The 27988-nt window shown below is 34.3% G+C and overlaps 1 protein-coding gene and 1 non-coding gene across 5 annotated transcripts in view; both read right to left on the reverse strand.

Moving 5' to 3' along the window:
• The window catches only part of EPHA6 (EPH receptor A6), an 889565-nt gene that overhangs the window by 744225 nt on the left and 117352 nt on the right, over window positions 1-27988 (reverse strand). For 2 of the 4 annotated variants that reach the window (XM_086675669.1, XM_086675670.1), the window contains one exon: window positions 15969-16088. The exons of the other annotated variants lie outside the window; for them this stretch is intronic. In XM_086675669.1, coding sequence (XP_086531795.1) covers window positions 15969-16016 — 48 coding nt within the window. In that variant the 5' untranslated portion in view covers window positions 16017-16088. The remainder of the gene's footprint in view (window positions 1-15968; window positions 16089-27988) is intronic. 4 annotated transcript variants of the gene reach the window in all.
• LOC112850627 (U2 spliceosomal RNA) lies at window positions 14794-14984 on the reverse strand. The gene has a single exon (XR_003222727.1). It is a non-coding gene; the product is annotated as a U2 spliceosomal RNA (small nuclear RNA).

Raw genomic sequence — 27988 nt, forward strand, 5'->3', positions numbered from 1 at the left:
AACTAAGGTGATAACCTTCTGGGGTTTTCCTTGTATATAACCAGTTGTTTTCCTTTGTTGCTTTCAAGATCCTCTCTATAACTTTTGACATTTTAATTATAATGTGACTTGGTTGGATCTCTTTGGGTTCATCTTGTTTAGGGCTCACTTTAGGTTCATCTTGTTTGGGACTCTCTTTGGTTCCTGGACCTAGATGTCTGTTTCCTTTCCCAGGTTAGGGAAGTTTCCAGCCATTAGTTCTTCTAGCAAGTTTTCTGCCCCTTTATCTCTCTCTTCTTCAGGGACTCCTATATGCAAATGTTATTATACTTGTAGTTTCACTGATCCCTGAGCTATCCTCATTTTTTTTTCTTTCCTATTTGAGTGATTTTCACTATTCTGTTTCCAAGTCACGGGTCTGCTGTCTGTATCATCTAGTCTCCTGCTGAAACTCTTTAGTGCATTTTTCAGTTCAGTTATATTTTTTAACTGTATGAGTTACTTGGTACTTTCTTCTTATTTTATATCTCTCTGTTGAAGTGTTCAGTGTGTTCATCTATTCTTCTCCCAACTTCAGTGAGCATCTTTATGACTATTACTTTGATGATTTATCAAATTTGTCAGATAAATTACTTATCTCTGCTTAATTAAGGTTGTGTGTGTGTAGTTTTATCTTGTTCCTTCATATGCAACATGTTCCTTTATTTCCTCATTTTGGTTGATTTTCTCTGTTTCTGTGTACTATGTGAAATAGTGATCTCTCTCCCTGTCTTTAAGGAGTGGTTCTATGTAAGACATAAATGTTATTCAACCTTGCTTTAGTTCTTGATTGTCTACTGAGCTGTCTCCCCAATTATTTCAGACCTATGGAGTCCAAAATCACAATCCTTCCTGACAACCCGAGCCTGGTGCTCAAGGGGCATTCTCTGTGTCTGAACATGCCCACTGGCTCTAGCAGGGTTACAAGAGTGATTGGGGCGGGGGGGGGGGGGAGACAGGATGGCTCACCTGCTGTATCTGACAGGCATGTGCAAGTGGTATAGAGGGGTTTGGGGTAGGTTTTTGTGTCGGTCGGAGCAGGACAAGTGAGGTGGGATAGGGGTGGGGCTGTTCACCAAGTGCTGTTAGGCAGTTAGGAGGGTAAACAAATGATGCATGCCAGTACTGTGTTAGGCAGTTAGGATGCATGCCAGTACTGGTGCCAGCAAGGTAGAGGGAGGCTATAAAGAGCATCTACCAGTGTTGAATACTCAGAGACTTCCAGCAGACACTGGCCCATCTGGCAGGTGCTTTAAGTTTAGCAAGTAAATCTCCTCACCTATGGCCTAGGATTTTTCCAAACTGCTGGTTTTTTTGCACTGTGTCCCAGGGTGAATAGGTTTGCATGTGGGCACTTTGAAAGCAAAATCTTTTCCCCTACAGCCCTGTGTTTCCCTTGAACATAATCCTCATTGGTTTTCAAAATGAGACATTTCAGGGGCTCATCTCTCTGGTCCAGGACTCAAAAGCTAGGGTCCCTGGTATGGGGCACAAACCTTTTTTCTCCTTAGGGAGAAGCTCCATTTATATCTGTTTGTTTTTGTTTTTTGAGATCCCTCCTCATTGTGGGCAGGTATGGGGTTTCTGCTGAGAGTATGTTTCTGACTCTCCTATTCATCTTGGTATGGTGGTCCCTTTTATCTTTTGTTATGGAGGTGTTAAGCTAGTTCTCAGGTTCTTTACAGAGGGAATTAGTCCATATGTAGCTATATATTTGTTGTGTCTGTAGGAAGAAGTAAATTCAGAATCTTCCTAAGCCACCATCTTGAACCCTGATATGAATTAACTTTAGTTTTTTTTTTTTTTTTTTTTTTTCTTCCCTGTAGTAAGTAGATGCTGTCAGTGCTCTGCCCATTTCCTCTGACCTTTGGGATGTTCTAACATCAATTCTGTGCATGACAGTTGTTTTTTTTTTTTTTACCCCCTCAAACTACAGAAGCTCTATGTACACACCACATCAGAAGTGCTGACAAATTAACATCCCTATGGGAAAAGCCCTCAGCAAATAACTCATCAAATTTAGGGTTTGAGACATGTGTTTTATACCGTTTCCCTGAATGTCCTGGTGGTATTAAGCTCCAGTTATCCATGGTATTCACTAGCTTAATAAAGTATCTTTTATTGCTGTCATCCTTTTTCTGCATCACTTTTCCTTCCCAACCCTGCTCCCAAACAAACTACCTGAATTATTCTCTCACCATTACCTTATAGGGGAACTGCAACTAAGTTAGTTTGTACAAAAAAAAATGATTCGGTAAATGGATTACTCACTGGCAAAATGGTTGCAAGGATTCTACTACTGGCAATGATTGGGGTAATGACAACCCCTGGATTCTAGAGTATCTAAATTACTAACATCCTTACCTATGGTAAACTAAGATGTCATAAGGTGGAGCTATTACATTAGTTTATGTAGTAACTCCAGGATTTGAGTGACACTGCAGTAGCAAAGGTAATTATAAGAAGAATGGTTACTGTTAATGCTATCAATGCACTGAAAGAAAAAAAAAAAAAGATATACTCAACTCAGTAGCATCCAACTCAGGAGAATAGAGTGAAATAAAGGGCTTTTTAAAAAAAATGGTATTTATAAAGATACTAATCTGTAGTGTAAAGGCAGTTAGGAATGCAAAGCAAGCTTAGGACCTGGTTGTGCAAGAAACAAAACTGCAGAGAAGAATGAATTCACAGCCTAGTTGTGTCTCTTAAATAAAGTCAGGCATATATATGGAAGGATCTAAGACTCAGAGAAGGAGATGAATGGAAATCTTTGAGAACCTGAATCCCCAGATTTTCCTAAAATGTGTGGGCCTGCAGAAATAGCTCATTCACCTTTGCTAAAGGACAACAGCCTCCTTTTGCCTGGGGAATATTCTGTGGCTTTTTCTCAGGTAGATATCTGGTAAGATGAGGCCAGCCTTCTTCAAGATCTCTTTTTCCACCTTCTTCAAGGCTTCTAGGCCAACAAGTACAGTCAATTCTCAGTGTAACCCAATTATAAAGGTATTCCCCCTTCACTGGGAGGGAAGGGATTATTGATCAAAAGAACTATAAGCCCTGGTTAATATGTATAGGCGGAATTGTGAAATGATGCCTGGGAATAGATCTCAAGACAATTAGACAAGGAAGGGCATAATATAAGGCCAGATAAAAGAGAGTTGTTTAATATGGGACCCTTCATCTGTGACCTGGAATTTAATGACACCTAGAGTGGTTATTACATGCTGTTAGGATGTTTAGGATACTTATTCGAAGCAGGGATTAGGGGAGAGGGTGATAATAATCTAGGGTAAAAAAGGTAAAACTACCTATGACAAGTTTTGATGAAGGGATCAAAACTTCAGAGAGATAAACATACAACACTAGCTGCATTAAATAACAGTAAAGAATCCACCAGTTGACTATATTCCTGGGACAGCCCTAAAGACACATTTCCCTATAGCCAAAAGGAATGTGCTAATGAGAATAGCCTCATCTTCAGAAACTCAGTTGGGATTTATAGACCAGATCTGAAAGTGGAGTTGGAGGTCTGCTTATGAAACTGGTTCCCTAGCTAGAATGGTAATGATGGGATTTTGGAATAGCAGCAGCCAGATGGTAACACTTAAATGTAAGGTGAAAGGTGGATGTAATTGTTCTAAGTGCCAAAATGGGCAGCCAAGCTTGAATGGCAATCAGAGGAAATGCACATGCAGGGATCTGTGGCATTGGCTAAAAGATCATGATGTTCTAAGAAATGAGATAGCTGAGACACCATGCCAGCATTGTTCGATATCAAAACCAAGGAATTTCAAGACCAGAACACATCAAAGCTAATATCAGTGCTGACAGTGAAGTTATTATACCAGACCCACATTCTGCACTACAATATTTCTCATACCCCAAGCCAATCAACTAAATAGCAGGCCAAGTCCCTTTGAGAAAAATATCTATAACACCAGAGAGGATATCACAGGTTCTAGGGAATCAACACATACTCCAAGAAGTCCTCAACCAAAGGATTCTAGAAAATTAGTTTACAAATATGGCAGGTCACTTGTGTCCAGTGGCAGATAACCTCAAGGTAACTCCCAAAGACATTTCTTGTACTTGAACCATTTTTTCAGAGTCTGTTTATTTTGGGGTTTTAAGATCTCTGCAAACCTTGCCAAAATGAAATAATTATTTTAACTTTTTTGCTCCTTTGTCTTTTCCACCTTGCTTATCATCTTCTTCCCTACTATATCTCTATCCATCCAAATTCTACTCATACTTCAAGAAACTTACAAAGGCTACATATTAAAGCTTCTTTAATCACCCCAAGTAGAGTTTTGCTCCTGGTTTCATGAGCAATGTAATCATTACTGGAAAAAAACAAAAAACAAAAAACATAATATTCAGGCCAAGGATTCCATATTTTCACAATACCATTTAGTGCTATGTTGACAGGAACTTAACAAGTGATTAAAATTTAATAACTTCTATTATTCTTTGTAGTTACGAGGCACTCAAGGCCATAATGCATTCCCCATTACGGATTCTTTACATTGAGAAATAGGAGAATTTCATTAAAATTAAGTAAAGCACGCTTCTGCATATATGAAAAGATCCAGAAACTAGAGGTCCCATTTTGTATGTTCATTTGGTTCAAATTTTCAAAATTAAATTGAGAACCTCTGTGTGTAACATGGTAATGTCCTTAGCCATCCAACACTGCCAACACTTACTTTTTCTCCTCTTAATATCTCCAAATACTCTTCAACTTCATAGACTCTCTCCCTTTGGGTCTTATGTTTTGATCCACCAAAACCATTGCATTGCTGTTATCCAAATTCCTTTTAATGACTCTTTGTTATTTTCCAAATCACTCTGCACATTATTCCTCCTCTATTCAATACACTTACAGTTAGGTCCAGAAGTATTTTATTTCATTCAATTTCTATTTTTCTCATCACTGATTCAAATTTTCTACACTCGTATTTTCTCTCTTGAACTGGGTTTGTGGAATTACCTGAACAATTTTCTCTTCTTTTTTATAAAATTTTATTTTCATGCCCTCCTGATCACAAGGACAATTCTCCTGCCAAATTAATTCGTTCAGGTCTTTGCAAAACGTGTCTTCTAGCTTTCCAGGAACCCTTCTGTATGGAATTCTAAGTTCTGTCACCTACTGTTTACTTAACATATCTTCTTTTCATTCCAAAGTCATAACATTCAACTAGAAGGAATTAAAAAAAAAAAAAAAAGCTAACAGAGTCCATCAGATTTCCTCCCAGAATCTCAAAAAGCTGAGAGCTGTTTCCCAGTTTTGGGTTAAGTGCATTATTTGTATTCATTTGAATTATGTTGGGTTAGAAGCAGTCTAGTCAGTTCAATGGGTCATAGCTATCAGAATATGCTTAAACTTTGTGATTCACTCATCAGGATTACTTACTATCACCTATGTTATCACCTCTTATTAGCAGTTTCTCAATAACCTTCGAGGAAAGAAATTTTGCTTCTAATTACCAATCTCTAAGCCATTTCTCTGTATATAAATTGCTATTTCTTCAGAAGGTTTAGGAAGGCACTTGTAAAGAAGTGCATATGTATTGAGTAATGTTCTAAAATTTATTTTCATGTTCTTTTTACAGCATGGAACATTTTTCCATTTAGCAACCTTTGACACTAACCTGCTGAAACATTTGCTCAGAAATGTAGAGGGCATGTTTACCCCATTTCCTACTGAATACTAATTCACATAACTACGAAAAAAGCATGTGTTTTAAATATTTTTATCCCTTAGAGCTACCAACAAATGATTCTTCAGCTGATTTCTTCAAAACATTTTTCATATCACACAAACACAGTCTGTATTTGCTCTTACTTATAACACTTTTCAAGTGACTCCTATATTTTAATTAAAGTGCACTCATCTGAAAAAGTCATTAGCATAATGTGTAAGAAGGTGGGAAATACTAGATTTACTAACATGGATAATAAAATGAGTGTTGTTCATTATATACCTTTTTAAATCATTGAACTCTGTCTGTGATGGTTAAAATAAAGATTATTCAATAAAAAGTACCACTCAACCCTTATTTCTTAAAATTTCTGCCTGCTTCTATAAATTCACACCATAGTATCTTTTTCTTAGGTCATGTATTCCTTTTGCCATTAATCTTGAAATTTACCAAAAATGAGTTAAGGGACTGGGAATACTGATACAAGTATTAAAAAAAAACCAATCCAGGGCGCCTGGGTGGCTCAGTCAGATTAAACATCTGACTCTTGATTTTAGCTCAGGTCACAATCTCACGGTTTGTGAGATTGAGCCCCAGGTCAGGCTCCACACTGACATCATGGAGTCTGCTTGAGAATCTCCTCTCCCTCTCTCTTTGCCGTTCCCCCGCTTGCATGTGTGGTCCCCTGTTCTCTCTCAAAATAAATAAATAAACTTAAAAAAAAAAAAAAATAGAACTAATCCTAACTTCCACAAGTTAAGTGGAAATTCTTCACATACCAAAACTGCTTCCCTTCTGCCTCCATGGAAAACATACAGTACTAAATACTTTAAATATTTTTTGCATAGGTATTGAAAAACCATAAACAGTATGAATATCAAATCTATTCACATGTATGAATAAAACTCATTAAAATACAAGGAGCCTGAATATATGTAACCGATATAACATGTCCATGGATAAAAACACTCATTATTATAAAGATACATATAATCCATCTTTGAAAGATACCTTGTCAGCACATATCAAATTTAAATTTTTATACCCTTTGATATAGTATGTGTACTTTTAGAAATATGCTATAGAAATACATCATAAGAATGTTCACTGGGAAGTACTTCTATTAGGGAAAAATTAGAAACAAATGAAAGATCTATAATAGGTCAATGGATAAATTATGGTTGATTTATACTTTAGAATACATAGAAATGTTAATATAGCTCATTAAACATTCATATAATTCAATAATTCATTCAATAAATATTTTTTAAGAACCTGTTATGTGTCAGATAGTGTTCTATTTAGGGCACACAACAGTGAAAATATAAGATAAACTCTCTGCTTTCACAGAATGTTTATTAGGTGATAGCTTATTTTGAAGGAAATTAAGAAGAAACATTTGAAATATCACTGGTGAAAACTGCTATAGAGAAAAATAAAGTGAAGTAAGGTAAGGGGGTAGTGAGTGAAAGAGAAAGGTTTTCTTTTATAGAAGATAACCAAGTGATATCTGAAACTTAACTGAGGGGGCAAGACGAGAAGAAATATGGGGGAAGAGCATGAAAGGAGTAGGAAATAGATCAAATTGCATGAGTTGGGAGGAAGCACAACTTATTTGAGAAACAGCAAGGGGCCAGTATGACTAGAGTTCAGTGTGCAAGGCAGGGAGTGGTAAAGAAATGAATTCAAAGAGAAAGCTGAGAAGAAAGACCACTAAGACTCAAGCAGGCATTAGAAGATTTTGACTTTCCCTCTTAATAAGATTTCAAATGACTGGAAGATTTTGTCATGAGCAATGACGAGATCTGGCTTACATTTTAAGTGGGTCATTCTGGTTATATGGATAATAGGCTGCAGAAGGCAAGTGAAGGAGGGTATCAGTGAATATGCTATTGAAATAGTTCAAGTGAGAGGAGATTAAAATAGCATCTAGATTAAAATAGCAGCAGTAAATGGATACTAGATATCTTTTTAAGGCTGACCTGATAGGACTTGCTAATCATTTGGATATGGAGTGAGGTATAAGAGAGCAGGAATGACAAGTATGAGATGTATCAGCACATGCTGATACAGAAGGTTGCCCATGATGTTATCAAGGGAGAGTGAAGAAATCTGCCTAAAACTGCAGAACTGGACCATTAAAAAAAAGGGACGGGGCCTGGAAAGATAGATACATATAAAGGGAATTTTCAACTTTTACTGTTTGTGGGCCCTGTTCCTGGGCTCCCTGGGAAGCTATACTTTAACATTAACAAGGCCAAAATGACTCCATGAAACCTCAAAGCATGAGCTCTATTTCTGCCCGAGGCACTAACTGTACATGTGCTTAAAGAAAATAACCAAAAGGAACATTCTAAATACAAAAGATAAAAAGTAAGAGACTTCCCTGGTTCCCATAAGATTAGAGTCATACATCCCTGAACACAGTAGAAACTTAAGGTCTGCAAATTTCTGAAAAAGGTCTTTATGTAATAATTTGTAAATTTTAATTTAAAAAAACGTATATGGCCCTACACCAAACGTTCCCTTCCCAGAGCAGTCACTTGGGCTCAAACAAAACTTTCTTCCATTTTTTTTTTAGAAATTCTTTTTTTTTTTTTTTTAATGTTTTATTTATTTTTGAGAGAGGGGTGGGTAGGGGCAGAGAGAGAGGGAGACACAGAATCCCAAGCAGGCTCCAGGCTCTGAGCTGTTAGCACAGAGCCCAAGGTGGGGCTCAAACCCATGAACCGTGAGATCATGACCTGAGCCAAAGTTGGACACTTAACCGACTGAGCAACCCAGGCACCCCATAGAAATTTTAAAATGTTTGTTTATTTTGCATCAACAATACTAAGTTTTAATAGTAGTTAACTCTAATAGAGGAAGTGGGAGCTAAAAACTTCACATTTTTTTACTTCATGGACTTTGATATCATTTGAGTACTTTATTATTAACATATAATTTGTATAATATTTAAAGTAATTTTAAAATTGTTTCTGTAGTGAAAGTAGAGATGATAAAATGAGCCTTAAAATTAGAAGTGACTATAGTTCTGATAATTCATTTATAATATTCAATAATGTAAATACTAAATTATTTACAAATACAACTTCTCAATAGTGATTTAATAATTTGAAATGTAAATCCTGTACTTTATTTTTCAATGATATAAATGAATTTCCAAATGCAATTTCTTGTTAAAAAATTAAATATTTGATTGGCATACAACAAAGCATGGCAAACCTAAGTTACATGGTATGTTGGAAAACATAGGCTATGGAAAATCCAGAAAATCCTGAATTCAAATACTGACCCTGATACTAAAATAGAAAGTAAGTTTAGAAAACATATCTATTATGTACTAGTCACTGTGCTCAGTGGTGCTTACCAGGCTATTCAACAAAGGCTCCAACCATAACTAGCTCACCTTCTTGTCTGGAGGGGGGTATGAGAGGATGCTAAATGATGACAGTCTATGCCTGGTATAGTGTGGAAGAATGGGGACAAGTACTCAGCTTGGGTAATAAAAAAGGATGAAGTGTTCCTAGAATCTTAGCTTCTAGGATTAGGGCTACTCCCTTTTCTGCCTTTAGCTCAAACCATGTAAACCACAATTTCCTAGGTTGCTAAGAAATAGTAAGTCAACTCTACTCTTTAATTCCTATCTTCACCAGAGACCATGCTATGTTTCATGACTACCTCAGGTCACAGAGATCTCTTTTTTCTAAAATGCTATAAATGTATGGACTATGATACCAAGTATGCATTTATAATGTACTCAGTGCACAGTTTTCTGTCTTTGTAAATAAAGGAATGAGTTTTGGCTTTGGTCACGATCTTGTGGTTGCTGAGTTCAAACCCTGCATCAGGTTCTATGCTGACAGTGCTGAGCTTGGAGCCTGCTTTGGATTCTGTGTCTCGCTTTCTGTCTGCCCCTCACCGGCTCAGGGCTAAGGCTCTGTCTCTGTCTCTCTCAAAAATAAATAATAAATAAATAAAATAAAACTGAGGTCAGCCTAGATAGAACTTCATTAGTTAAAAGACACTGAATGAAAAGGACATTATTTTAGGAAGTGAAGGACACAAATATTTTAATGTTAAGACCATTAAAATTTGAATATAAAGCATCTAATGTTAAGATTGAATTTCCAGTAGTCAATGTGGATTATGGGGTGAGGCTCAGATAAAATTTCAGGGCAACAGAAAATATTTTGATTAATATCTAGCCTTCTATGATTATGGTAGCCACAGATAAGATGTTCTAGAGGGAGTAAGTTTAAGCAGTAGAGGAAAAATGGAGGAGAAAGCACTAAACACACTGATATTTAAATAGTAGGGACAGAAAAGAAAAAAAAATACAATTTAAAATTGTATGCGCATAGAGTCAAACATTTCAGCAGTTAATTCTTCTCATGCCTCTTTCCTTCTTTCCTTTTTAATGTTTTTTAGTCATTAAAATTGTTACCTATTTTAATCCTATATCATTCTCTTATAATCCCAATAATTATAGAGGTTTAATGTCATGTGCTATACTAATAGATAGTACTATTTAGCATTTAGTTTAATTTAATTATTTAATTCTCAAAATAATCCCGTGAAGTCATTAATTATTATGAACCAAACCTTACTACATAGAAACTGAGGCATAGAGTGGTTAGGTAATATCCCCAAAGTGACACAATAAATAATGGAGCAGAGTTTTCAATCCATAGCCCACCTTCTCATTAACTACATTACTTCTATATATTTTATATCATTTATTGCCAGTAGTTACTTTTGTTTCATGTTATCATTTTCACTTTAATCACTTTAGTTAAATTCTATAATTGTATTTAAAAGAAGTGAAAAACCACCTACAACTCCTCTCTGTTAATCTGTAACTTGGCCAGATTCTCATTTATATTGGACCTGGTGTATACCTATGAATAAACAGCAGTGTTCTTGGTTTTGAATTAATAATCAAGTGCAACAGGCATAATAATCCGACACCAAAGTTTCATGTAACACCATCTTTGTTTGGTGTTATGACAGTATGTAGGGCACACAACAAAATTCCATACATAGCAAGAGGCAAGAGCATAGCATGGCCTCCAAATGTCCCACTCACTCATAATTCAGCACACACAGTCAAAACAGGCAATGCAGGGTGTGTGAAGACAACCTCATTTCAGAAAACCAATCAGCGCTGGGGCCCCTGAAGCTTTTACACCTTGCTCTAATCCTCTGAGTATCAATATTGGTAATTATTACCCAGTAAGACATCTCAACAATCAGTACAGGTATTTGGTTTAAAACGTAACTTGGCCAGATTCTCATTTATCTTGGATCTGGTATATACTACAAATTCCTTGAATTTGTGGTATAAGGAGGCTTTCCGGAGATAGAGAAAAGATGACTAACCAGGTATTCATACTTTCTTCCATGTTATAATTTATAACATGAAATTATTTCATTTAATTAATATTTATTAAAATGTAATTACATGTTAAATGCTTATTGACTTTTTCTTAAAATTAATTGATTTTTAAGATATTTAACCTCTTCTAACTTTCAGGGAAGCAAAGTAACATCAAAGTAAAATCTTACTGATTTGCTACATTTTCCTATAGGTTAAAGAGTGTACTGATCCCTAATATTTGAAATATATTTTAAAATATCCAAAATACCTAAACTTACACCAAAGTCAAATATGAACTATAACAGAATACAGACTGAGTAGTTACAAAAAATTTTAGTTTCATGGTGCCTGGGTAGCTCAGTCAGTTAAGAGTCTGACTAATTTGTGGATTAAGCCCTGTGTCGGGCTCTGCACTGACAGACAGCCTGAAGCCTGCTTGGGGTTCTCTCTCCCCTTCTCCCTCTGCCCCTCCTCTGCCTTCTCTCTCTCTCTCACTCTCTCTCTCTCAAAATAAATAAATAAACATTAAAAAAATGTCTTCAGTTTCTTTTGTGTGGTAGTTGACAAGCAATAACAGAAAATGTCCTTGATGTCTTATAGGACATACCAAGCATATAAAGTACATACGAAAGCAATTGATCTTTAAACAACCTAATTTTTAAATGAGTATGTCTATTTTAAGAAACATACAAGTTATATTTTACCAAAGTACAAATGAAAATCCCAATTTTTGCCCTCATACTTATTTTAAAATGGTTGGGAAAAATTATCTAAAACATGTACAGATTTTCATTTTTTTAAAATCACATGAAGAATTTTATTGAGAAAATGTTGACTTATTACAGGTTTGCTCTACATTTTCTTTCTCCACGTACATTTTGGAGGCTGATATTATTTCCTGGGCATCAGAATCATAATGGTTTTAATAATTGCAAATTTGCTCTCCTTCACTTTTCTGCAGCCTTTAAGATATGCTTAAAGTTCTCAATTTAAATCTATTGATTTTATTAGTAATTATAGATTTATATATTTTTAATCATTTATAAATATAAATCTGTAAGTACAGCTTTGTGCTGCACTGATTTTTACATTTTTTTTTTACTTAACCCTCAAAAAATCTACAAAGTTTAGGTAACATTATTTTTGTTATTTTAGATAAGAAAACTAAATATGGAATTGTTAAGTGCTCTGATAGTCATACAGATCTATATTCTAATTTTTTCAGGCTGGGAATATATGCTACTTACTAGAATAAGCTGAGAACCTATCCTAATTCTAATATCTGGCTTACACAACCTTCATTAGCCTTGGTCATATACAAGTTAGCTGCTCATTCTATTTGTCCACATGTATAATTCAGACAACATAGGGCAAGTGAAAATTATTTCATTTCAGGGAACCCATCAGCTCTGGGGCTCCATATTGGACAACACAGGTCTATAAGTAGAATAGACTCTTAGGGGGGATGGTAAATATGGAATCACAAAATCTACTTAGCGCTTGCTATTTCTACTAATCCAAGGGAAAGGTGATGCTATCACGGACCAGAGTGGTTACAATAATGGTTTTAAAAGGCAACCAAGAAACAGACTCTTAACTATGGAAAACAAATTGATCATTACCAGAGGGGAGGTGAGGTGGGAGGATGGGTTAAATAGGTGATGGGGATTAAGGAGTGTACTTGTTGTGATGAGCACTAGGTATTGTATGGAAGCTTTGAATCACTATATTGTACACATGAAAATAATATTACATTGTACGTTAACTAACTGGAATTTAAATAAAAACTTAAAAATAAATAAATAAAATTAAAATTTTATTTTAAAAGAAAAACTTATGTATATATTTATAAGGAAAGCCACAGAAATTTGCCGTTGAACCCATTGTAAAGTTTGAGGTAAATGTTAAGTCAAATATAACTCCAAGTTTTTGTTTAGAGTTACTCGAATGCTGGATCTCCCTTTTATGAAACAGCGATTACTGTGGAAGGAACAGGAAGAGGTGATAATAAGGAGTTCAGATTTGCATAAGTTATATAAGATGTCTGACAGACATCCAAGCTGAGCAGGTACAATTCTGGATGCACAAGTCTGAGTTCAGAGGAGAAATCTAGGCTGGAATATAAATTCAGGATTTAGTTAATATAAAGTCTTAAGGCTCAATAAAACCACATGAAGACTAAATGGCAATATGAGTCAAGTTACTGATCCTTGGAGGAGAAATCAACCAAGGAAATAGAAAACAGAAGAAAAGAAACAAAATAGAGTGATGTTATGAAAACCAACTGATATAATTGTTTCAAAAAAGAGGTAACTATTATATATGATTAATGCTGTTGACAGCTCATGTAAGACAAAGGCTGCCAAATTTGACAATGTGAGCATTATAGGTTATCTTAAGTTGAGTTTTTTTGGCAGAACAGTTAGACAAAAATCAGACTGGAATGGTTTTGTGAGAAAAGATGGGGAATACAGATAGCTCTTTCATGGAGAAGTAATGAGATAATATGTAGATAATTGTTCAAAGATTTTTTAGAGAAGTGTATAGTAGCTGAAGGGGACAAACATATGGCAGTATATTTATATGGACACATATATAATACAATTACAATTGATGCATTAGATTAATACTACTAATATTAAAGAATACATATCATGAATTGCATAATTCACCTTGCTTATATTTCAATGATAATTTCCCAAATCTTAAATTCACTTTCTTTGTTATCTCCTTTATGTTAATAGTTAATTTTTATAGTTTATTCCCCAGGAAAATAAAGATTTCTAGCTCACCTTTCATCTACAATTTTTAATATGATTATGTGCATACATATATATGTATGTGTACATATATAAATATATACACACACACCTGTATGTATACTCACATACAGATATAAATATGGTCTGTACTGTGAGACAAAATGACAGGTTTAAACTAAATTATCTCTTAGTCCCCAGACTATTTCTAAAGGACTATAATCCTTTCTTACAGCCTCTCCAGAGACTTGCTTCATTCATTGAGAGCAGTTATGCAGAGAGCTATTGCTAAACTTCACCTGTCACTATAAACTCCTAAATATGATCTACTTATGACCCTTTCTTCTTGACTGGAAAAAAATATGTTTGGCACTTCAATTAAAATTATTTATTGATTAATAAGATTATTTTTTTTCTCTATCTCAATCTGTTAGAAAATTTTGTTCCTTGGTCCATTTTTCTCTTAACAATTGCTGCCTCTTTTCAGTTTTGCTAATCCATACTATAAAGAAGTTAGAGCAGCTAAATTTGTCAATGATGCTCTCATTATAAAAAATAAAGAACCCAGGGCACCTGAGAGGCTCAGTCGGTTAAGCATCCGACTTTGGCTCAGGTCATGATCTCATGGTTTGTGGGTTTGACAGCTCTGTGCTGACAGCTCAGAGCCTGGAGCCTCCTACAGATTCTGTCTTCCTCTCCCTCTCTGCCCCTCCCTCACTAGTGCTCTGTTTCTCTTTCTCTCTCAATAGGTATAACCTATTGCTTTTCTTAGATCTTTTATTTAAAAATTAACCTCATTTATTATGTTCCCATAGTTAAATTATGTTTTTTATTATTTATTAATATATTTTTTGATTATTGCTAGGTGATTATATCTTTAAAAAGGCTTGAATGTGCGTGTGTGTGTGTGTGTGTGTGTGTGTGTGTGTGTGTGTAGAGGTGCACCATTCCTGGAAGTACTGCAATAACAGATCAATGCACAGGAATGGACGGAGCAAGCTACTATGCCCCCTCCCTCCTTCAAAAATCTATTTAATATATTATCTTTAAATAGAGGACATATCAGATACTAAACTAATAAGAACAAATACTACACATGATTTAGCCAAAAGGCCAAGAAGCAATTGACTGTTTTTAAAAAAATACGTCAGTTACAATTACAATTTGCAACTTCTATTCATGGAATTACTATCACACACACACACACACACACCCACCCCACATTCAAGCCTTTTTAAAGATATAATCACCTAGCACTAATCAAAAAATATATTAATAAAGAATGAAAAACATAATTTAACTATGGGAGCATAATAAATGAGGTTAATTTTTAAATAAAAGATCTAAGAAAAGCTATAGGTTATACCACTGACAGTTTAATTCTGAAATAAGTGCACAAAAGTAGGAATTATCTTTGCATGTGTGAAATGTATCATTTCTCTTTATTGCAATTGCATTTCAATAACCTGAGTAGAGATTCATTATATTTCAAAATATACAAAATCTGAAATTTAGGTTCTGAGATTAGTCTTATGAAAAAATGCCCTTTTATGTTCATTTTGCTAACTCACTGACCTGTATCTCCAGAGTCCACGCAGATATAGAGAATTAACAACATTATATGAATATTTAGTTACGTTTAAAGTTTCACTTAGAATTAAGAGCGATAATATATACTGAGCTCGAGGTATTAGAAAAAAGAGCATTATAGAAACTATCTACTGCCATTTATGTAGTATATACAGAAGTGCTTGAAAAAGTTGATATCATTTTTAAAATAATTTAACATTAAACTCTAGTATAATGGATTAAAAACAGCTTGATATTTTTATAGTATGGATAAAACAGAACTATGATTTTTTTAATTAGCTAATTTTGCATACTTTAAAACCATTACATTTCAAAAATATTTTTGAGAAGCCAGATGTTTTCCACTTCATTTTTAAAAAATGAAGAAACAAATGTTAACTTCAAACTAAAAGTATAGACTTTTTCATGTACTCAGCTCTGGGGCCTAAACAGACAAACTGCCAAATAGGAAAAAAAATCTTTCTACTTAAAAATATATGTTATTAAGGAATATGTTGTTTTCCTAGAAACTTTTCCAACCTGGCTCCTATGGAGCTGCAGCATGTACATCCAGAGGAGAAGTAACATCAGGGTCTGGTGAGGTGGTCTCTTCAGTGCCTTCTCGAATTTTCCCCCCTTTTAGCAGTGTTGGAAATAGGTCTGGAAAAGCATAGGAAAGCTATATCAAATTTTCCTTATGAGGTTTTTTTCCATACTGTTTTAGCAACTTTGCATGGTGAAGGTGTTATATGGTATGACACACGTATTCATTTTCACTAATGAGTCCTCTCATGTAAAATTAACAATATCCTCAAGAAAAATATAATTACATTGTATTAATTCAAATCAGGCTATATTTGAAATTATGCTTGTGTGAGTCAGATCAGAAACATCCTTAGAACTACATACACATAAAAATGATTTCTAAGAAAAACTGAAGTATTTAGGGTGGTATCCTTTATAAAAAATGAAATATGATGCTTTAGGACAATATAAAACTTTTGATATGTTATCTTTATAAGCTACATTTTCAAAAATATTTAAATAGTATATGGCCCTATACAGTCCAGAAAAAATGAAATGCATTGTTTAATGATGATAAATAAGAATCATTTCCATGTGTACTAATAATTTTACATACATATGTCACATATATATGAAATAGTTATATATTTGTGTTTACCAAAAATGAAACTATCACTAATTACATTTCTAATGAATTGAATGAAAAAGATAAGATTATATGTTGGCAAATATATATATCATCTTTAGTTTGTTGAAATGATCAGCATAATTAGTTACAACATGAAAAATATATTTTGATTTGATTCTTCCCCAGTATTAACTATCTGGCATGTAGTAAAACTATTGGATGATTTAGTTATAGTTGTTTTCTAAAATCCATAAAAACGTTGGTAATGTGGGTATTATCTTCTGGTTTAGTGAAAACGAACATAGTAATAAATATTTAAAGAAGAGAGGTTGCTAAAACAGTAACTATTAATCTAAATACTCAATGTTACTGGATTAAACTTTACAAGGCTTGGATGGACACTAGAGAGCCAATACATTTGAATTTCTGTAGTATGATTGAAAGTGGATATAAATTGTAAACAGTATCACCATTTTTTATAGTGCTAGTATACTGAAAAAACAAGTAATGGAGAATACTTTTATAATGCTAGGAAACAATACAATATCTAAAATGATCATATTTAAAGGATTTTTGGGAGGCACCTGGGTGGCTTAGTCGGTTAAGCCTCCGACTTTGGCTCAGGTCATGATCTCGAGGTTTATGGGTTTGAGCCCCACACTGGGCTCAGCACTGACAGTACAGAGCCTGCTTGAGATTCTCTCTCTCTCTGCCCCTCCCCCACTTGTACACGGTCTCTCTCTCTCTCTCTCTCCCTTTCTCTCACTCTCTCTCTCAAAATATATAAATAAACTTTATAATAATGAATAAATAAAAATAAAGGATTTTTGTAGGGAGCACCTGGATGGCATAGTCAGTTACACATCGGACTCTTGATTTTGGCTCAGAGCACGATCCCATGGTTTATGAGACTGAGCCCTATGTCAGGCTCTGTGCTGACAGTGCAGAGCCTGCTTGGGATTTTCTCTCTCCCTCTCTCTCTCTCTCTCTCTCTCTCAAAATAAACATTTTCTAGCTGATGTTTTCATATTTAGGATTGATGGTCCTTTAGGAAAGAGACATTTGAATTTTTTAATTGTTTTATGGTACTTAAATTTGTTAATACTTATTTCAATATCATTTGCCTTCCCACTTGTGTACTCTTAAATTTATAACTTTATCTAAAATTCACTAATACTTGAAAACAATGTAAATTAATATGAATACTATAAATTAATTTCTACAATATTCTTATATCCACTTACCATATGACTGTGACATAGTTATACATATAGTGAAATTACAGTTACACAATATGTAGTTTGCTTAATGAAACACAAAATCAGTAGAAATGTCTATTTCTGCTTGATATTGATATATTTTGTTGGATTATTCTAGGAATCTGTATTGGGTTATTTCGAAACACATTTCAAAAATAATAAGGTATGCTGAAAAAATTCACTCTAAAAAACAAATGATAATTTACAACTAAGATAATAAAACTCAAATGTGTTAATATAATTTATTTAATAATAATGACAGAATAAAATTAGAATTAACCTTTAAGAATAAACTCTAAAAACAAAAATGAAGACCAAAGCTTGATTCAAGGAAGGAAAATCTGATAGAAATTAATACTGTCCTGTGACTTAAATTTAAGTTAAAAATCACAATAGTCTATTTATAAACATCCGTCTTTGTGGCTTAAATGTGTGCAAATTTATTTCTCCCTGTGGGAAAAGAACTCATTAAAAAGGAAAATATATTTCACATTTTGATAGAGAAGCTCTATTTAACTTACTCAGCATGAACAGAAAATACTGGATGGGGAACCGATGATTTAACAACAGAAACTTCTAAGGTGAAGGTGTTCACCAATACAATATTGCAAAGACTTAAGGAAAATCATATGTAATCAGAACACCTGATTATGAACAACAAGAAAACCTGCAGAATTGAAGGTATGTTCAGAGGCAACTTGCTGTGACAAAAACCTACAAAATAGAAGCTGTGTTGTCTTTAAGATCAGCTATAACATAAGCAAATAAAATATTTCCATGATATCTACAAAAATAAGGGTTCACAGAGTTCCCAAGTGTTCATTAAGTATTCAATTTAAATATGTCTTTTAAATTTGAAGGTGCCAAAGTTAAAACATACAACAATAATAAAATTAGTTTGATTTTCACAAATTCCTGACTAATAGGTTGGCACTTTGCATAAGCAAGAAGAATTCAAAACTGAAAAGAGCGAACTATGAAAGAAAAAGAAAAAAAAAAACTGAACCAGGGAAAAGTTTGGTCTGAACAAAAGCACAGTCTAAGAGAAACATGTTCAAAGTTATGACAGATAAACCAGGCATATTATAGAGGTGAAACTAGTAAAAACTTCATTTTCCATGATTTAGTAATGAAATACAGGGTTCATAAATGGCAAATTCTTTTTTCTTCCTGGAAGATTATTACATCACATAATTAAATAGACATGCCACACATATGTACTAATTGATATTAGCAAAATTTTAAATATCAAATTGTTTTAGGCAATTTAAGGCAATGTCTTATAAGAGATTGAGTATGAACTTCACTTTAAAGGAAAGAAAGTGAAATTTTCTAAGTATATAGATACTCAAGTATTAAGCTGAGTAAGCAGAAGAATGGTAGCAGCTCATGAACATCCTTAATTATAAACTTCATTATAGCATAAATAAAGATTAATACAATTATTCAGTTATTAAATAAAGGGTTTTAAAGTTCCCAGTGAGTATCTAATTAGCTTAGAGAGCAATAAAGAATGAATAGAAAACAACTGGTAAGGTTACATGGAGGGACTAAGACCAATCTGAATTTATTGAAGACATGCAAAATAATTTTGCACAGCATCAGGAAGAAATGAGAGAACTATAATAACAAAAAAGAATTCCTCAGTGAAACAAATTTTGGGAAACCTGAGAATCAGATTTAAGTGTTGTCTGCATGTTTGTGTTGGATTATTTATTTTTATAATTAAAAATATTTCAGTCTTTAAAATGCTATTTTAACTTAGGAAGGGTATGCTATTTACTTCCTTTTTTTTTTCGAAATTTTTAACGCTTATTCATTTTTGAGAGACAGAGTGCAAGCAGGGGTGGGGCAGAAAGAGAGGGAGACACAGAATCTGAAGCAGGCTTCAGGCTCTGAGCTGTAATCACAGAGCCCAACACAGGGCTTGAACTCATGAACCCTGAGATCATGACCTGAGCTGAAGTTGCATGCTTAATCGACTGAGCCACCCAGGTGCCCCGATATGCCTCTATTTTTGATGAAATACATCATGCGACATTTCTCCCCAGTGTACACTTTAGATAACAGTGGCCTATACTGAAAAATATAATATGTGACAATAGGAGAGACTTATGGTAAAAAAAATTACAAAGTTTTCTGTTGAGCTGCCATTGCAAATACTGGGATTCCCTCAGTATATTTCCAAATCTAACTCAATGGACATATTGAGTTTAGTAATGGGTAGGGATAAGAGATTATAAAAGTAATTGCTGGTTTTGACATGCTTTCAGGTAAAAATAGTCCTTAAGTCCAGGGTATGAAAGGTCATTAACCTATCCCCACCTTTTGTTCCCCTTATGACACTGCTGATAGGGTGCAGCAATATCCTTGGAACCCTGGAATTTTCTGCTCTAAATATAACCATCCTAGAATGATAACTCCAGTGCACTCCTGGTGAACTGCTTTTCTAGCCTAAAATAAAGGAAAAAAAAATGTTCTAAGATTGAGTTTTGTTTGCTTGTACAGAATGGTATTAAAGATACCCATAACTTCCCAGAAAAGAAGAAATTAAAGAGAGATATATAAGAATATCTATGTATAGGGATGCTTGGGTGGCTCAGTTGGTTAAGCATGCTCTCTCTCGCTCTCTCTCTCGCTCTCTCTCAAATAAATAAACTTTAAAAATAAAGAATATTGGGCGCCTGGGTGGCTCAGTTGGTTAAGCGTCTGACTTCAGCTCAAGTCATGATTTCACAGCTAGTAGGTTTGAGCCCCATGTAGGGCTCTGTGCTGACACCTCAGAGCCTGGAGCCTGCTTAGAATTCTGTCTCCCTTTCTCTGCCTCTCTCTCTCTCTGTCTCTCTCTCTCTCAAAAATAAACATTAAAAAATTAAAAAAAAAGAATATCTACATATACTTTTGGCAGAAGGTAAAAGTAACATGAAGTTATGACAGGATGGCCAAATGGGGGGGAGGGGAACACCTCAAAAATATAGCCTCGTAAGAGTCACAAATCTTAAAGGATAAATAAAATTTCACAAGTCCATGGTTTTAAATGTTACTATATTAGTTATTTAGAAAGACTATTAAAAAACCTACAAGGGCATGTCTTCAGCCTTTGATATAGGTAGGCTAGCTTCTGATAAATTGTCTTCTGCTAATAGCAAGAATAAACTCTGGGGAAAAACTGGAAGAGACTTAAGGGAGGCAGAATCTAAAGGAGATGAATGAGATCTTTGAAAGAAAAGTGCTGGTGACACTGGTGCTGTGTCAGATTTCAGACACCCCCATAGTGAGGGCCCACAGTCTCTTAATATAGGGGGGCGACTGGAAGGGAATAGAAAGAGCTCAATTAGAAAGCTGTTTTACTGAATCTCTATGGAGGAATCAGAAGTTGGACTTTTGACTTTCAGAGCAGCTGGAAATGAGGGCTGGGGGTGTGACTGTGGACAGCCAAAGAAGGTGGAGTCCAAAAGCTGCACATACACATCACTCAAACTGCTCTTTTTCTAAGCAAGGCTAAAAGCAGCCCAGAGGAAAAAACTGAAAGCCTTGAAAGAGCTTAGTAGAGATTTTAGCAGTTGAGTACCCCAAGGGAGGTGAATTCACAGTTAAGTCTCAACAAATTCAGACTTTGTAAATACTCCAGCTGTCCTTGTCTGCAGACTAAGGGATTGTTTCTACAACTAAGTGCAAAACAATTAATAGACTGAATAGCCCTAACAAAGCCTAAAACCAAGCCTCCAAAAAAAATCAAGGTAATCTACAAGTAATTTAAATTGCCTGCTAGAAGACTATTCAAAGGTTTTCAGAAGAAAATTTCAATTGAAAGGGCGGGCCTACACCTGCCGCCGACTCCATCTTCTTCTGTGTCCTCCACCTTGAGTGACTATGTCCCCGACATGACCCCTTTTCCGGGAAAATCGCAGAAACCTCAGACCACGCCTCTTCCCCTTGAGTAACCTCCCGCTCACCCGTTCAAACTTCCTGATCAAAACACGCCCAGCGACCTGCGTAACAGGACTCTGACCCTTCCCCAGCCAATCGGCTGAGGCCACAGCCATTACCTCACCAACTGCCCCTAGGCCCCAATAAAACCTTTGTGCTTTTGAAACTCTCTCTCTCCCTGGTATCTCACCGCTGCGTTGGTGCAGGTAGGGGATTGAGCTCGAGCTAGCTCGAATAAAGGCTCTTTTGCTTTTGCATCGGACTCGGCTCCCTAGTGGTCTTTGGGGATCACGAATTCTGGGCATAACACAATATCCAGTCTTTAAAATATATCATTCACAATGTTCAGTATATAATAAAACTTACTAAACATGGAAAAACAAGAAAATGTGAATCAGTATCAAGAAAAAATCTGTCAATTGAAACAAATAGACAAAACAGCAGCTAAGAAGAAATTCTGGAATTGAACAATGCAGTATCAGAAATTTTAAAAAAATCCATTAGTTTAAATTAAAAATATATTGGACAAAATAGAAAAAGAATCAGTGAAACATGGGTTAATAGAAATAATCCACACTAAAGCATACAGAGGGAAAAGACTGAAAAACAGAAAAGGGAATACAACCTCAATAACCTGAGAGCTAATATGAAGATACCCTGCATCCACGTTTTAGGATCTCAGAGAGGAGAGAGAGATTGGGGCAGAAACATTCAAAAACATTATGACAAAATTTTTTCTAAGTTCCATCACAAAGAAACCCACAGGTTCAGGATGCTCAGCAAATTCCAAGCAGGATAAATAGAAACTATTGGTTCTTTTTTAATTAGGATCTTGGGAGATTTTAATTATAGACATCAGTTGTTTGCTAGGAAAACAAACTAAAAACTAATACATAAATCATTTTGTAAATGGTTACAAAAGTACTAAAGTTGTTGGAATAGTAGTTTGTTGCTGAATTAACAAGAACATAAAATTGTGGGAAATATACAAAACGGATTAAGGACTTGAATGTAAGATAATAAAACCATAAAACTCTCTGAAGAAAACGTAGGCAGTAAGTTCTTTGACATCAGCCCTAGCAATATTTTTTTGGAACAGTCTCCTCAGGCAAGGATAACAAAAGCTAAAATAAACAAATGGGATTATATCAAACTAAAAAGCTTTTGCACACCAAAAGAAACCATCAACAAAATGAAAAGGCAAGCTAAAGAATGTGAGAAGATACCTGCAAATCTTACATCCAATTAGAAGTTAAAATCCAAATATAAAGAACTTAAAAAACTCAATACCAAAAATAAATAAATAAATAAATAAATAAATAAATAAATAAATAAATAAATAAGCAAGCAAGCAAGCAAGCAAGCGAGAAGACTAAAAAATGGGCAAAGGACTTAAATAGATATTTTTCCAAAGAAGACATGCGGATGGTCAATAGGCACATGAAAAGATGTTCAACATCACTAATTATCTGAGAAATGCAAATCAAAACCACAATGAGATATCACCTCATACCTGTCAAATTGACTATCATCAAAAAGACAAGAAATAACTGATGGCAATAATGTGGAGAAAAGGGAACTCTTATATACCACACATAGTGCCGTCACTATGGAAAACAGTAAGGAGGTTCCTCCAAAAATTAAAAATAGAACTACCATATGATCTAGCAATTCCACTTCCGGGTATTTATCCGAAAAAAAGCTAAAGTACTAATTTGAAGAGATACATGCACCCCTATGTTCACTGCAGCATTCTTCACTAAGTGTCCATTAATGATAAATGAACAAAGATGTGATATATATGTACAATGGAATATTACTCAGCCATAAAAGGAATGAAATCTTGCCATTTGCAAAAACATGGATGGATCTAGAGAGCATAATGCTAAGTGATATAAATCAGATACAGAAAGACAACTATCATATGAGCTCATTTATATGTGGAATCTAAAAAACAAAACAAAAACAACAACAACAACAACAAAAAAAACCAGAAACAGACTCATAGATATAGGAAACAAACTACTGGTACCAGAGTGGGAATGTGTTGAGAAGTGGGCAGAATAGGTAAATAGAATGAAGAAGTACAAACTTCCAGTTATAAAATAAATCATGAGGATATAATGTACAGCATAGAGAATATAGTTAATAATATTGTAATAACTTTGTATGGTTATGGATGGTAACTAGACTTACATTTGGTAATGTATAAAAATATATCATGATGTTGTATACCCGAAACTAAAATAAAACTGCATGTCAGTTATACTTCAATTAAAACTTCTAGAAAATATTACAGAATTAAGTTATTTAAAAGTTAGGGCACTCAATTAGAAATTACAACCTTAAAGTACTTCTTAAAAAGTTAAATATTATAATTGACCAAGTAATGTTAATGAGGTGGCTTCTGTTTTTTTTTCTTTTGTGTGTTTTATAAAAAACTTTTAAAATATCATCGTTCACATTATGCTACTCTTCTTTCAGAATTGGGTAGAGATAATTTTTTTCTTGATATGGCAGAGTTGGATGAAGATATGGAATCTGTCATAGAATGAAATATTTAGCTAATGTTCATTAAAATTGTATGAAAGTTCTGAAGTTCAAAGACACACATGGAGAACATCTAGAAAAGTAAGGACCATGGAGAAGTTCTGAAAGCTAAGAAAAGTCATATTCAGATGATTTACAAAAATGAAATACCAATGATTAATTCCAATGACCAATTAGCAAGAATTATTATAGATCAAAATCTTTAGTCTATTAAATTGGTTTATAAAATAAAGCCCAATATTATATATGTTAAGTTCCAAAATACTGACCAAGTAAAATGTTGGCTGCATCACTGACAAGTTTATAAAATGATGAGGGTGAGCACAGTGTATATATGGGAACGATTTTCAAATGTGGAAATCCATATTAGCATTATTTCAAGAAATCTTACTTCAGGATTTCACACCAAAAAAAAAAAAAAAATACTAGCTTTGGTAAAGTAGACTCATATGGTGCTAGTGGAAGTATAATGATTAATTTCATGCTCATTATACACCAAGTAATTTTTGGGCATTTGGTATAGTTGTGAGCAAAACACATAAAAATCTCTGCCTTTGTACAACTTAATTCTAGCACTTATTGGTATCAAAAGCCTTACAATTTGCAGATCATTTGGACGTACCTAAAATGTATTTTTAAGGCTTACTGAGGAAAGTATTTTAAATTATTGTTGATCCTTATGGAGTTCAAGTATTGGCTCTAAACCCTTATTTTGCAAAAGTTGTTTCCTTGAAAAAAATCACTTGCATAAATTCTGCTGCTTCAAGGAAACTGAACTACAAGATAAAATTGGTTTTGTGTGTATGTGTGTGTGTGTGTGTGTGTTGAAGTGGGATGTATGGGAAAGGAAAACACCTTAATATTTAGGTATTTGTAAAAATATTAGCATGTAACATCATTTTTTAGATGTTTATTTATTTTGGGGGAAGGAGGGACAGGGAGAGGGAAAGAGAGAATCCCAAGCAGGCTCTACACTGCCAGCACAAAGCCCAACGTGGGACTTGATCCCACAAACCATGAGAGCATGACATGAGCTGAAATAAAGAGTTGGACGCTTAATGGAGTGAGCCACTCACACCAACTAACATGATTTTTGATGTAAGAAACCTTAAACTTGTTGGTTCTCTACATTAAATTACTACTTCAGAGGCTACTTCATAATTGTTATATAAAATTTGCCACAAAACACTACAGTAATAAAGCCATTTCCTATAAATAATAACAACTGGTATCTGGTCATTTCCTGTTGTATGACAAGATGATCATCACAGTATTGTTTATAATACCCCCAAATAGAAACAAGTATCTATACACTTACCCTTGTCTGATTCATCAATCCACAATTAGTTGTTTTACATATTTAACTTTCCTCCAATTTCAATTTATAGCCAAACTCTGGGGGTAACTGCGTGTCTCAGTCAGTTAAGTGTCTGACTCTTGGTTTCAGTTCAGAACATGATCTCACAGTTCATGAAATCAAGCCCTATGTTGGGCTCTGTGGTGACAGCATGTAGCCTGCTTAGGATTCTCTGTCTCTCTCTGTTTCTCTGTCTCTCTCTGTCTCTCTCTCCTTCTTTCTGTGCCCCTCCCCCACTCAAACTCTTTTTCTCAAAATAAATAAACTTTAAAAAATTAAAAAATAGTCATAAAATCTGTATCCCTATAATTTCATACTAAATTCTTCTCTTCCAAAATAACTACCATGTCCTAAACGTACTTGTGCTCCCAAAATGTCTGTCTTCTTGATCCCTAATCTTTCTTGTTTTCCCTCTTAATGCAAGGTGCTAATGAAACTGTAGAATTACAAGTGAATTACGTTATAACATACTAATTTTAATTGGGGAAATTTAAAAACCAAAGTAGAGCTAGTGGAATCCTAAGAAACTATACTATTTACTATCTAGAGATCTATGGCAAAGTGTGAATTTTGAAAGTATGCAAATATTTAAACTAACATTTTTGTAAATATCTTTAAAGAAATTTAGTAATATATAAATAACAAAGGAAGGTCGGCAACTTTTGAAACTTGGAGATCCAATAATTAAATATATCATTAGTAGAGGGAGATACACTAAGGCAATTTAATTTCCTTTTAAATTCAGATTAATCCTATTAGACATTCATCATTTTCTTCATTATATCAAATTCATTATGAATTTCTAATTCATGTGGTTTAAGTAATGTGAAATATATTAAATACTAGGATAAAGGTTTTCTTTTTATAGGCTTTTGATGAAGTAATAAAATGAAAAAGATGGGTAGATAATTAACCTACACTCTATAATGGTTTTTAAAATATTAAAAAAAAATTGCCCAAAATATATTCAGGAGGATAAAAAGTTGGAGGAGGTACATCACTTAGATTTATTTCCAAATATCATTTTTTATCATTTTTTAATTTATACATAACATTGTAAACACTTTAGCTAGACTCTTCAAAAATATTTTCCTTCATAACCATCATACTATTATCATATTCAATAAAATTAACACCAATTCTTTTTTTTTTTTTTTAATTTTTTTTTTCAACGTTTATTTATTTTTGGGACAGAGAGAGACAGAGCATGAACGGGGGAGGGGCAGAGAGAGAGGGAGACACAGAATCAGAAACAGGCTCCAGTCTCTGAGCCATCAGCCCAGAGCCTGACACGGGGCTCGAACTTACGGACCGCGAGATCGTGACCTGGCTGAAGTCGGACGCTTAACCGACTGCGCCACCCAGGGGCCCCAACACCAATTCTTTAATGTTATCTACATACACAGTCTATTTTCAAATTTACTGACATTTTCAATAGAGGTGTGCATCTTGCATTTGATTATGATTCTACTTTTTAAATCCAATCAATTTGCTACCGCAAATATTTTACCTATGAGTTTAATATCCTTTGACAGTATGTGCTGAATTAATTATTCCACTAAGTTTTGTTAAATGGTGATTTTTCTAATACTACCATTCCTTCTTTATTTAGTAGAAGGCATTTTTCTGTAATGAAAAGCTGTACCTCATGAACTGAGACTATTTGGTTACCCAGAAATAGAGTTGTTACAAAAATAAGCATAAATGTTTAATTCCTTTCTTTAATTACAAATTTTCAGAGTAAGGATTTGGTATAATATATTTTTTTAATTTTTTACATTTATTTATCTTTTGAGAGACAGAGAGACAGAGCACAAGTGGGGAGGGGCAGAGAAAAGGAGACAGAATCCAAAGCAGGCTTCAGGCTCCAAGCTGTCAGCACAGAGCCTGACACGGGGCTCGAACTCACAAACCGTGAGACCATGACCTGAGCTGAAGCTGGACGCTCCACTAACTGACCCACTCACGCACCCCAGGATTTGGTATAATATTTATCAAATAATAGTTTTTTTTCTGTTTTCTCTCTCTTTCACATCAAAGTAGACCGATGGATTTTAATATACTTAATATGTTTCAATCAACTTCAGTCATTATTCTTTTTCATGCTTAAATTTTCATAATCTTGACCAACAGAAGCTCCATTAACCTGATTTCAATGTTATCACAAATATACACAGTACATTAGCAGTCATGACTTTTCAATAAATTTCAAAATCATCTCTGGAAATTAATTTATTTAGTATTTGTTAGCTATTCTAATTGACTGATGAAAGCATTGAGAGATTCACCATTGCCAATATTAGCCAAAAAT

Source organism: Puma concolor, chromosome C2, assembly GCF_028749965.1.
Source record: "Puma concolor isolate L17-30 chromosome C2, mPumCon1.1.hap2, whole genome shotgun sequence".
Classification (NCBI taxonomy): Eukaryota; Metazoa; Chordata; class Mammalia; order Carnivora; family Felidae; genus Puma; species Puma concolor.